The sequence below is a fragment of the Bombina bombina genome, chromosome 11 (genome assembly GCF_027579735.1).
Source record: "Bombina bombina isolate aBomBom1 chromosome 11, aBomBom1.pri, whole genome shotgun sequence".
Taxonomy (NCBI): domain Eukaryota; kingdom Metazoa; phylum Chordata; class Amphibia; order Anura; family Bombinatoridae; genus Bombina; species Bombina bombina.
The window spans coordinates 3,554,614-3,568,076 of record NC_069509.1 but is presented as its reverse complement, the minus strand read 5'-3'; the positions used below and the strand labels follow the sequence as shown (position 1 = coordinate 3,568,076).

General features: G+C 37.6%; 1 protein-coding gene across 2 annotated transcripts in view; it reads right to left on the bottom strand.

The window, feature by feature from the left end:
• PRR14 (proline rich 14) overlaps positions 1-13,463 on the bottom strand; it is a 189,815-nt gene that overhangs the window by 129,166 nt on the left and 47,186 nt on the right. For both annotated transcript variants that reach the window (XM_053694991.1, XM_053694992.1), the window contains exon 6: positions 7,336-7,387. In XM_053694991.1, the coding sequence (XP_053550966.1) occupies positions 7,336-7,387 (52 nt within the window). The remainder of the gene's footprint in view (positions 1-7,335; positions 7,388-13,463) is intronic.

Here is a 13,463-nt window from a genome sequence, read left to right as displayed (position 1 = left end):
AAAACAAGGTGTCACATTGAAACTGAGGTTGAAATTCCACTGCTACTGAACAAGAAAGCTGGTGCTGTGCTTGGTCTAAAAAATGACCAGGCTGTCATGTTCATAGAACCAGTTGCTCTCGAGCGAACTACCTCGGGACATTACTGTATTAACATTTTAGACAAGGGAAATTGAAGGGAATGTACTGAAATGCCAGGACAATATGAAACATCAGAATGTGAATCACAATGACTGAACATATGGACATATAGGAAAAGCAGAACAGGTTGTTAAAACTCCTGAAGGACTTGCATCTGTGGTGATCACAGACCAGGTAGGACAAGCAAAAGAAGCCCCCTGAGTAATATACTGGTGATTTAGCCACCAAGTCAGGGATAGGTGCATGCTAGGATCTTAGAATATCTGAGTATAATCCTTGCACCATTGGCGCAGCATACAAAGCTGAAGAGGTCTCATATTAAAATCGAGCAAATGGAATTGAATCTGAAGTTGCAATCATGAGACCTAGTACTTACATACACACAGCCCCTGAAGGGAATGAGAGAGACTGAAGGTTCAGACAAGCCAATATCAATTTTATTTGTCTTTTTTCTGTCAGGGAAAGCGCCCTGGACACAATCTATCTGGAAACCTAAAAAGGCGACCTTTGTCTGAGGAATCAAGGAACTCTTTGGTAAATTGATCCTCCAACCATGTCATTGAAGAAACAACAATAGTTGTTTTGTGTGAAATTCTGATAAATGAGAAGATTGAGCTAGTACCAAGATATCATCAAGGTAGGGAAATACCTCAACACCCTGAGCTCTGATTACAGATAAAAGGGCACTGATAAACTTGGTAAATATTCTTGGAGCTGTAGCCAAAATGGAAGAGCAGCTAACTGATAATGGTTTTCCAGAAAAGAGAAGATCAGAAACTGGTAATATTCTGGGTGAAATAGGTTGTGAAGATAAGCATCCTGTAAATCTATTGTGGAAATAAAGTGACATTGTTGAACAAAAGGCAGAATAGTTGGAATGCTTACAAATTTGTTTTGAGTTTTCAGATCCAGAATTGGTCTGAAAGTTTTCCTTCTTTAAATCCCATCTCCTATTCCTGCAAAGGAACAGGAACAATTACTCCCGTATTTTCCAGATCTGAGACAGATTGTAGGAAAGCTTAAACTTTCATAGGATGTTTTAGAATATGGGTGAGAAAGAACCTTCCTGTAAGAGGTCTTATTTTGAATCCAATTCGATATCCCTGGAAAATAATGTTTTAAATCCATGGATTTTGGACAGATTGTAACCAAGCTTTCTGAAAAAGGTTTAATTTGTCCCTACCAGTAATACTGGGTTTGGGGCTGTACCTTCATGAGGTTTTTGAGGCTGGATTAGATTTCTTATTCTATTTAGATTTGTTCCAATTAGAAGTGGGTGTCCAGACTGAGCTAGAGGGTTTAAGGGAAAAGTCAGTTTTCTGTTCTCTACTCTGACGAAAGGAACAAAAACTATTTGGAGCTTTAAATTTCACTTTTGACTTTTTGTCTTGAGGAAGAAAAGCTCCTTTACCTTAAGTAATAGCAGAAATAATAGAATCCAGTTTAGACCCAAACAATTCATTTCCTTGTAAAGAAAGGGACAGTAATATAGTTTTAAACACCATGTCAGCATTCCAGGATTTAAGATATAGGGCTCTTCTGGTAAGTATAGCTTGAGATGCCCTTGATGTTCATTTTCATAATATCAAACACTGCATCGCATATAAAAATCGTTGCATTTTGAAGTCAATTCAAGAGATTAGAATATTCAAGGTCAGAAGACAACTGCTGTGCAAGACTAGTTAACCAGAAATAGAAGCAGCAGCTACGTCAGCAATAGATATAGCCGGTATGTAGATATGCCCTTCTTAAATAAAATTCAAGTTTTCTATCTAAATGGTCTTTAAAAGAAGTACTGTCTTCTAAAGGAATAGTAGGGCATTTAGATAGAGTGGAAATAGTCCCATCAACTTTGGGAACCGTTTCCCATAACTCTAAGTTAGCAGCAGGTAAAGGATATAGTTGTTTAAACCTTAAAGGGTTCAGAGAGACACCTGGTTTAGACCATTCTTTAGCAATCATATCAGAGACAGCATCAGGTATAGGGAAAATCTCAGGGAGCTTAACAGTTTTATATACTGAATTTAAACGATTACAGGGTTTATCATCAGAAGGTTTAGCTTCTTCAATCCCTAAAGTGACTTACTTCAAAAGAGAACAATTATGTTAGATATGAAATAAAAAGGAGGAATTATCAGGTTCTACGACTGTGGCGCCGGATTTTATTACAAGGACAGAGACTCCTATTTTGTTTTAGCTTTTCATTTACTGCTCAGACAGCTTTTCATAGAACATAAACATATAAAACAAAAAACATAAACAAAGTGAATACCAGGAATAGACCAATGAGGTAAAGCCCTAAATGGTCAGATATAATAGTTACCAATCAGAGAAGTCCCCTAATAATAAATTGTCCAGTAACTCATGAATCTTCCTCTTTTCACTTTGCTGCTCAGTGAAAGTTGGTTCCTATCCACTCAGAATTCAGGAAATCCCTCACATGTTTCTGAAACAACTCTCTCTGGCAATTCCCTTGCCTTCCTTTCGGTCTTTCCTCTGCCCCTTGGGTCTTCACAAAAATTTTAAAACCTGTAGTTGCCTGGCTTCAGAAAAGAGGAATTTTACTTATAATTAATTTAAACAATATTCTTATTATTCATCAGTCTCCTTCAGATCTTCAACATCACCTTTCTATTTCCATTCATCTTCTTCAATCCCTTGGTTTTGTTATCAATTTCAAAAAATCTTCTATAAGTACCTTTTTTTCCATTACATTTGTAATTAAAAAAATAATAATGGTGTGATATAAGTTTATTATTTTCTTATCTCTATTTTGTCCTTCATTTTGTTAAAAAAATTCTAACCCCCCCCCCCTAAATCTAAAAACCCTAAGCTTATTGATAATTTAGGTATTCCTTACATGGATCCTAATGATTTGCACCATCCTCGGTCCTCGCAATGGAGGCCCTCTAAGAGGGTAGCAATTTTTTTAGATTTCTACATTCGTAGACCAGTATCAAAAAAGACCAAATATACTTTAAAGGCAGAATGCCCTCTTCCTTAACTTCCTCACAACACACATCTAACCCCTGATAAAGCAAAAAAAAAATAAAAAAAAATTAGTTTTTCTGGGTTCCATAATAGATTCTGTTTCAGCTACTCTCAACCTTCCCTTAGAAAAGATCAACAAGATCAAGAGAGAAATTTGATATTTACTCAACAAACAGACTTTCACTATCAGTCTCCTTGCTCAGGTCATTGGACTTCTTTCATCCTCTATTCAAGCTATCTTCCCAACGCCTCTTCACTACAGAGCTCTACAGAGTTTAAAAAATGTTCATCTTCGAAAAGGTCTTCCTTATCAAGACAAGATTTCCTTATCAGACAAGGCTTTAGTGGAACTCAATTGATGGCTCCTCAACATCGAAGCCTGGAACGGCAAAGTTATCTTCGGTTCCACTCCAGATCTGATCATAGAATCAGATGCCAGTAAATCTGGTTGGGGAGCAAGATGTGGTGTTTCTATTACAGGGGGAAAATAGTGTCAACTAGAGAGTCAGTTTCATATCAACTGTTTGGAACTCCTAGCGGGAGCCTTTGTTGTAAAGAGTTTTGTAAAACAAGGTCACCCGATTTCTATTCTACTTCGGATGGACAAAATTTCTGCTGTCCGTTGTATCAATCATCTCGGGGGTACTACTTCAAAAACCTTGTCAGATCTAACCTGCTATTTTATTCATCATTGTCTTTCTCAGAATATATCTATTCGAGCAGAGTATATTCGGGGTCTCAACAATCAGATGGCAGACTGGGGCTCCAGATACCTTTCGGATTCCAGCGATTGGAAATTTAATCCTCCTTTCCAGCAAATTTCTCTCGAGAGGCCCATTTATAATAGATCTTTTTGCCTCCCGTCTGAATTTCCAGATTTTTCCTTATTACAGTTGGAGACCAGATCCAGAGGCTCTCGCCATGGATGTCTTTCTTCAACAGTGGCCTCATCAAGGAGCTTACGCCTTCCCTCCCTTTTCGAGGATCCTTGGAACCCTTCTGTTTGTCAAGAGGAATTCCCTTCATAACCCCATTCTGGCCGACTTAAGTATGGTATCCCCTTCTTCTAGAGATGTCATTTCTTCCTCCAATCCTCCTTCCTCTTCAATCCAACCTTCTAACAGACCCTTTCGGAGAATTTCACAGCCTTGTTCTTCAAGGCAAATTACAACTCATTGCATGGATGGTTTCAGGGGCTCTTGGACTAGCGAAGGACTTTCGGAGGAAGCTAAACTCCTCCTTCAAGACTCCTGGGCTCCAGGAACCAGAAAATGTTATTTATCCGCCTGGCTTAAATGGTCTAGCTGGTGCAGTTTCAGACACCTGGATCCAATTTCAGACACCTGGATCCAATTTCAGCTCCTTTAAGTGAAATCATTAACTATCTTCACTTTTTAAGGCTGGATTGGCATACAGGTCCATTAATGTTATCAGATTTCTGCAGCTCAATATCCCCATAGGCCAAAATCCTTTAATTTGCAGGTTAATTAAATCTATTCGCCTCAAAAGGCCTCCCTTACCTAAATATTCTTTTTTCTGGGATGTGGACCTAATTATCTCTCTTTATAATAAATGGCCAGACAATGAATTTCTCTCTCTCAAACAGCTTACAGCTAAGCTTTCTACACTTTTATGCCTTTTATCTTGCAAAAGGGTCTCTGATGTAAGGGCTATAGACTATGACTCAAAAATGTTTTCTCCTCAAGGAGTCATTTTTACTCTTTCCCGTAAGACAAAAACTCTTTCCTCTTCCATTTTTTATCCATATTTTTATGAAAACCCTAAATTATGTATAGTATTATGTCTAAAGGAATATGAACGTAGAACCTTACCACTTAGATCTCCATCTGCTAAACAACTTTTGATTTATTTTTCTGTTCCTCACTTACCTGTTTCTTCTCCTACAATAAGCAGATGGGTTAAATGGATTATGGTACAGGTCGGTGTGGAATACAATTGTACTTCTCATTCTATCAGAGGAGCCTCTGCTTCTAAAGCTTTTTCTAAATCGGCTTCTCTTCAGGAGATTTTAAATGCTGCCGATTGTTCTTCTGACAAAACTTTTAGACAATTGTATTTTAAGCCTATTCATTCTCTTCCACACCAGTTAGTATCTTGATTATTTTGCGTTAAACTAGAAAAATAGGAGTCTCTGTCCTTGTAATAAAATTCTGATTATCCTAACTTTGTGATGGAATAATCTAGATTTTATTAAAGAGACAGAGACAAGTATTTTTCCTCCTCTATTTTGTTTGTAGTTTTTTTTTTATTGTCCCTCCCATTATTATACTTATAATTTTATTGCTAATCTATATTTTATTATTTTCTAGTTCCGAATCCTTCAAATCCAGGGATCTAAGAAGACTGTCAACATGTTGAATTATTACGACTGTTTCTTCAATGAGTTCTTCAGGTTTGGTGGATAAATCTCCTTTTACATCATGTAAGAATCTTTTCTTCAAACAAAAATATTTCTTCGGCTGTTGGATGTTGTTTATCATCTTGTTCCTGTTGGGTCTGTTTTTCTCCAAAGTTCTGCAACTCGACTTTCTTACTTCTCCTGCAAAGTTCAAAAAGGAAGATTTATAAGTTAATGGACAATTTATTATTAGGGGACTTCTCTGATTGGTCACTGTTATATCTGACCATTTAGGGCATTACCTCATTGGTCCATTCCTGGTATTCACTTTGTTTATGTTTTTTGTTTTATAGCTTTGTTCTTTGAAAAGCTGTCTGAGCAGTAAATGAAAAGTTAAAGCAAAATACTCGTCTCTGTCTTTTTAATAAAATCTAGATTATTTCGTCACAAAGTTAGGATAATCGGAATTTCCTGCACGGCTATTTGCTAAGAGGTGGAAACATCACCTCTTAGCAAAACAGCAATTTTTATACTTCATGAATGAAAGTCCCCTTTATTTGTTCCAATGGTCAATCCTAGCGTTTCAAACACGCTAGCATTGACAATCACTTTAAGTGCCGCATTACAAAAAAGGTCTGCATACACAATAAATGTTTATATATGCACAGTATATATCAGTAATTAAGCTCCGGATTACGAAAAAGTCTGCGCACACAATACGTTTATATATGTGCAGTGTATATCAGTAATTAAGTGCTACATTACAAAAGGTCTATACACAGTATATATCAGTAATTAAGTGCTGCGTTACAAATGGTCTGTATACAGTATATATTAGTAATTAAGTGCTACATTACAAATGGTCTATACACAGTATATATCAGTAATTAAGTGCTACATTACAAAAGGTCTATACACAGTATATATCAGTAATTAAGTGCTGCGTTACAAATGGTCTGTATACAGTATATATTAGTAATTAAGTGCTACATTACAAATGGTCTATACACAGTATATATCAGTAATTAAGTGCTACATTACAAAAGGTCTATACACCGTATATATCAGTAATTAAGTGCTGCGTTACAAATGGTCTGTATACAGTATATATTAGTAATTAAGTGCTACATTACAAATGGTCTATACACAGTATATATCAGTAATTAAGTGCTGCGTTACAAAAGGTCTGTATACAGTATATATCAGTAATTAAAGGGACACTGAACCCAAATTTTTTCTTTCGTGATTCAGATAGATCATGAAATTTTAAGCAACTTTCTAATTTACTTCTATTATCAAATTCTCTTCATTCTCTTGGTATCTTTATTTGAAATGCAAGAATGTAAGTTTAGATGCCGGCCCATTTCTTGCCGATTGGTGGATAAATTCATCCACCAATAAAAAAGTGCTGTCCAGAGTCCTGAACCAATAATAAAGCTTAGATGCCTTCTTTTTCAAATAAAGATAGCAAGAGAACGAAGAAAAAATGATAATAGGAGTAAATTAGAAAGTTGCTTAAAATTACATGCTCTATCTGAATCATGAAAGAAAAAATGTGGGTTCAGTGTCCCTTATTAAGTGCTGCATTACAAAAGCTCTGTATACAGTATATATATCAATCAGCCTTTAACACAAAAAAAGTTCTAAAACATTTAAACTTATTTTGTTAGTAACACTGATGTTTATTTTTCCAATTAAAAAATATACCAAATGAAAAATCTTTTGAGCCCCTGGTTTAACTAAAGCATAATGGAAATGACTATGGTGCAATGAGGAGTCGCAAGCCCGTCTCCTTACTGGTAGATATCTATAAATAAGGAAAACATTACACATGACAAAGTCTCACCTTAAAATCTGAATCGGACATAAAAGGCTGTTCCGTGTTGCATCCTTCATTCCTATTACAATTAAAAAGTGAAAGAATTAAAAAAAAAAAAAAAACTCATAACTTATGCTTACCTGATAAATTTATTTCTTTCATTGTGGGGAGAGTCCACACTCCATTACTCCTGGGAATTACTCTTTTTTTACCACTAGGAGGTAAAAATTCCCAAACCCTAAGAGCCCTATAAAACCCCTCCCACCTCACACATACATTAGTGCAGTGATTAAAACCTTGGCACTCCAGATGTTTCAGAACCACATTTCCCATGATGCTTAGGACAACCTGAAGACCAATCGAGCATCATGGGAAATGTAGTTCTGAAACATCTGGAGTGCCAAGGTTTCTAATGTATAGCCAAGCATAGTGATGTAAGAAAAAGGGATAAGAGCCATAAAAAGGAGCAGGGGAAAAAGATGTGCCAAAAAAAGAAATGAACCCTAGAAAACAAAGGGTGGTGTCTAGTGGACTCTCACCACCACAAAATAAATGAATGTATCATCAGGAAAGCATAAATTATGTTTTTTTCATACAGGTGATGAGAGTTCACAATCCATTACTCCGGGAACTAATACCTAAGCTGTGTAGTTCACAAGTAATTAGATAAAGGGAGGGATTTAACAACATATTTTTAACTGAGAAATTAAATCCACAACCCCGATAAAAACATTTTTTTAATGTACTTAAAAAATAAATCAATCAGGCAAACAGACAACTGCCTTAAGAACCTTCCTACCAAATGCTGACATAAAACATGGTAGAATTTTGTAAAAGTATGCAAAGAAGACCAAGTAGATGCCTTGCAAAGCTGGTCAACTGAAGCCTTTTCTTGAAAGCCGAGAGAGAGAAGTGGCAACTGACCTAGTAGAATGAGCAGTAATCGTGTTGTGGTGAAGACTGTCTTGCCTCCAAGTAAGACTTGTAAATCAAAAATTTCAACCAAGAAGCCAAAGAAACTGCAGAAACTTTCTGACCTTTTCTAGAACCAGAAAAATGAATGAACAAACTAGAAGTTTGTCTAAAGTCCTTAGTAGAATCAATGTAATATCTTAATGCCCTAACAACATTACAATTATGCAAAGATCTTTCAAGCATTCTTGGGATTAGGACACAAAGAAGGGACAACGATCTCTCTGCTATTGTTGTCTGAAGAAATAACATTAGGCAAAAAGTAAAAAGGAGTCAGTAAAACTGCCTTATCTTGATGAAAAATCAAATAAGGAGGGATCACAAGAAAGAGCAGATAATTCAGAAACTCTTCTAACATTAGAGATAGCCAAAAGAAATAACACTTTCCAAGAAAGCAGTTTATTATCCACCTTGTGCATTGGTTCAAAAGGAGAAGCCTGCAAAACCCTTAACACCAAGTTAATATTCCATGGAGGAGAAGTTGGCATTATTGCAGGTTTAATGAGAACCAGAAAGTGGCGGCGCTGTGTCACCTCCAGGGAACCAAGCTGCCCACGTCCTCTGAGTCAACCTTGTTGCTTTCACCTCCAAAATAAAAGAGCTCACAATAGTGTAGCAGATTTCAGACAATGTTGTAGGTGCAAAAACTGGTTATACTCACAAGATTGCAGTTAAAATAAGCCTTTTATTAAAATCATCACAAAGGTGTCTTCAGGTTTTGTTCCAGAAATTTTTAACTTTATGCTCATGATAAAGGCTTCTAGCCGAAACGCGTGGAGTTGTATTTTAAATAAAACCTTAAGCTGCACCTGAAGACACCTTTGTGATGATTTTAATAAAAGGCTTATTTTAACTGCAATCTTGTGAGTATAACCAGTTTGTGCACCTACCACATTGTCTGAAATCTGCTACACTATTGTGAGCTCTTTTATTTTGGAGGTGAAAGCAACAAGGTTGACTCAGAGGACGTGGGCAGCTTGGTTTCATGGAGGTGACACACCACCGCCACTTTTAACACTTTCTGCTTCTATACACTCTTTGGGAGCACCGGGGCTGGCAGCGAGCACCTGAAGGGAAGTGCTAACATTGCTTCATACTTTATCCTTTCTAATATGCTTGATAAGAACCAGAGCCTAAACACTAAACAAAACCATGAATAAATATCATGAAGATTAGCAATCTTCCTATGGAACAAAAATGAAAGAGCAGAAATATGCCTCTTCAGAGAACTTGTAGATAGGCCCTTACCCAGACAATCCAGTAAGAACTGCAAAATCCTAGGAATTCTGAAAGAATGCCAAGAAAAAAACGTTATCTATACACCAAGAAATAAAGACCTTCCAGACCTTATGATAGATTTTCCTAGTTAAAGACTTACAAGCCTGAATTAAGGTTTAATCACAGAATCAGAGAAACCCCTATGTCTAAGGTTTAACCATTCAATTTCCATGCCATTAAGTTTAGAGACTTGAGAGCCGGATGGAAAAATGGATCTTGAGACAGAAGCTCTGATCGCAGAGGCCAGGACAGCTGGATATCTGAACTAGATCTGCATACCAAATCCTGCGAGGCCAAGCTGGGGCAATCAGAATTACTTAAGATTTCTCTAGGCTTATCTCGGAAAGCACTTTTGGTAAAAGGTACCATAGGAGGAAAAATATAAGTAAGTTGAAATGACCAAGGAACTACTAGAGCAGTGTTTTTCAACCAGTGTGCCGTGAGAGATCCTCAGGTGTTCCTCGGCAGACTGACAACAGTGCGGGGGTGTCCCTCTTTCAAATTTTGAAATATTGGGAGGTATGTGACAGGCTCATCAGGCATAATTTACAACCATGACTGACATTCATTCACAGACAATCATTATGATTGTTTGTGAATGAATGTCAATATGTCATGTATAGTTTGTAGGAGTCAAGGCATGACAGCACAGTACAGTGTGTGTGTGTATATATATATATATATATATATATCCTGTATATATATATATCCTGTATTAGGCTACAATGTGTGATTTTGTAAAATTTTGGGATGGTGGTGTGCCACAGGATTTTTTTAATGTAAAAAAGAGTGCCACAGCAAAAAAAAAGTTTGCAAATCACTGTACTAGAGAACATCCACTAACTCTGTTTGAGGATCCCTGGACCTCGCAAAGTACCTGGGAAGTTTGTTGTTCAAATGAGAGCCACCAGATTTATCTCTGGGAGACCCCAAAAAGCCACAATCTGATAGAACTCATCCTGGTGAAAAGACCACTCCCCTGGAAGTAGAGATTAACAACTGAGAAAGTCTGCAACCCAGTTGTTCACTTCTGGAAAATCAAATCGCTGAGATTAGACAGAAATGGATTTCTGCCCATGAGAGAATTCAGGACACCTACCTTATGGCTTAGTAACTGTGAGTTCCCTCCTGATGGTTGACATAAGCCACTGTTGTGTCTGTCTGGAAAAAGAAGATGAGACTCTCTTTTTAACATAGTTTGAAGAGCCCTGAAAAATGCACAGAGTTCTAGAACATTTATAGGTATCCTCACCTCCAGAGGATCCCATACTCCCTGTTCTCTCAAAGACCTGCAAAGAGCTCCCCAACCTTAAAGACTTGCATCTGTAGTGATCACAGTCCAGGTAGGACAAGCAAAAGAAGCCCCCTGAATAATAAACTGATGATCCAGATACCAAGTCAGTGTCAGGGTCTCACCCTAATTTTGCTAGTTATGTGCAGTGTTTTTATCTTGGCTGCCATTTTAGACTCACTTGTGTTTTCTCCTTGCCGGTAGCAGTGTGTGTGTAACGCTGCTCACTACTCCCAGGCTCCCTTTTATAGCCAAACTGGAGAACATCAGAGATAGACAGGTTACAGTCCCAGAATGAAGATGTCATCACTTTCTATTTAACAGGCTGAGTCCTATTTGCCATTGCCCTTGGATTGTCTCTGACTTCACTGTGATTTCCTATGTTCCTGACTCTGTATGTCCTGGCTTGTTTGACGTCCCTTCTGGTTCCTGATCCCTGGCTTGTTCCCGACTTTGCTGATCTTCATGTTCCTGACCCGGCTCGTCTTACTACCCCCGCTCTGGCTTAGTCTTTTGGCCTTGTCATTTTTTGTTATTTTTAATAAAGGTGTGATTAATTTAGCAATTTGTTTCTGTCTGGTTCCCGGTACCCTGAAAGTCAGAGACTGACTTCTACTGGGATTCAAAAATATCTTTTTTAGACAGCTGAGCATAATCTCTGCACAATTGACGAAGCTGAAGAGGTCTCAAACAAGCAAATGGAATTGCATCTGAAGCTGCAATCATGAGACCTAGAACTTCCATACAATGAGCCACCGAGGAGAAAGAGACTGAAGGTTCAGAAAGGCTGACACTAACCTTAACCTTCTCTACTCTGTTAAAGAATGTCTCATGGTCACTTAATCTATTTGAAATCCCCCCCCCCCCCCCCCAAAAAAAAAAAAAGTTACCTTTGTTTTAGCAATCAAATAACTTTCTGGAAAATTGATCCTCCAACCATGTTGTTCACAAAACAACAACGACGAGTTAGTTGGTGTGAAATTCTGCTAAAGGAAAAGATAGAGCGTGAACCAAGATGTCATCCAGGTATGGAAAAACTGCAATAACCCAGAGACCTGATCATAGACAAAAGGGCAACCAGGAAATTTGTGAATATGCTTGGAGCTGTAGCCAGAACAAATGGAAGAGTAACAAAGCCAAACCTCAGAAATTGGAAATGTTCTCTGAAAGTATCTTCCTTCTTTGGAACAATTTAGAGATTTGAATAAAATCCCACCCCCTGTTCCTGCACAGGAACTGGTACATTCACGACGATAGCTTCCAGATCTGAGATAGACTGGAAAAAAAAAGCTTAAGCTTTTACAGGACCCCTTGAAACATTGAAAAGAATAAACATTCCTTTGGGAGGCCTTGTTCTGAATCCTATTTGATATCCCTGAGAAACAATATTCAGGACCCAGGTATCTGGAACAGACTGAAATAAAGCATTCTAAAAGAGGCTTAACCCGCTCCCTATCCGAACCTCTGGATTGGGGACCGCGTGCAGTCTTAGTAGTAGGGATAGGATTTCTTGCCCTACTTTGACTTTTTCCAGTTAACCTTTTGTTCCCTACTCTGACAAAAGGAATGTAATGTAAACTATTGCAATCTTTAGAGACTCTTTGACTTGAGGAACAAAAGCCCATTTACCTCCAGTAACAGTAGATATAATAGAATCTAAATCAGAACCAAACAATTTCTTTCCCTGAAAGAAAAGAGCAAATAATGTGGATATTGACACCATAACAGCTAAACAGGATATAAGCCATAAGGTAATCCTGGCAAGCACTGCCAAAGACATGCTTTTGACATTAATCTTCATAATATAAAATACAGCATCACAAATAAAATAATTAGCCTTTTAAAAAAAAAAGAAAAAAAAAAGAAGATATTGTTTACTGTCAGGGTATAATCGGAATACTGTTCTGAAAGATTGGATAGTCAGAATGTAGAAGAGGCAGCCACAACCAATATAGAAATGGCTGGCCTGAGTAAATAACCTGCTTGTAAAAATACTAGGGCTGAGTTAGACTAGTCGACTAATCAATTAGTTGATCTGTCTCTCATTGTTCGACTAGTAAGGCATTAGTCGATTACTGATAAATTAAATCTCGCTATATTTTGATAGTCAAAAACAGCCCGTAACCAGCCTACCAGCCCGTAGCCTTAGCCTACTATCGATTGTGGATTGTCTCATTTGGCGGCAGTTATGACGTGTTATTTTGTACTCTTAGTAGACGAAACACATTTTGCAAAAACATAATTTATGCTTACCTGATAAATTTATTTATCTTGTAGTGTATCCAGTCTACGGATCATTCATTACTTGTGGGATATTCTCCTTCCCAACAGGAAGTTGCAAGAGGATCACCCACAGCAGAGCTGCTATATAGCTCCTCCCCTCACTGCCATATCCAGTCATTCGACCGAAACAAGCCGAGAAAGGAGAAACCATAGGGTGCAGTGGTGACTGTAGTTTAATTAAAATTTAGACCTGCCTGAAAAGGACAGGGCGGGCCGTGGACTGGATACACTACAAGAGAAATAAATTTATTAGGTAAGCATAAATTATGTTTTTTCTTGTTAAGTGTATCCAGTCCACGGATCATCCATTACTTGTGGGATACCAATGCCA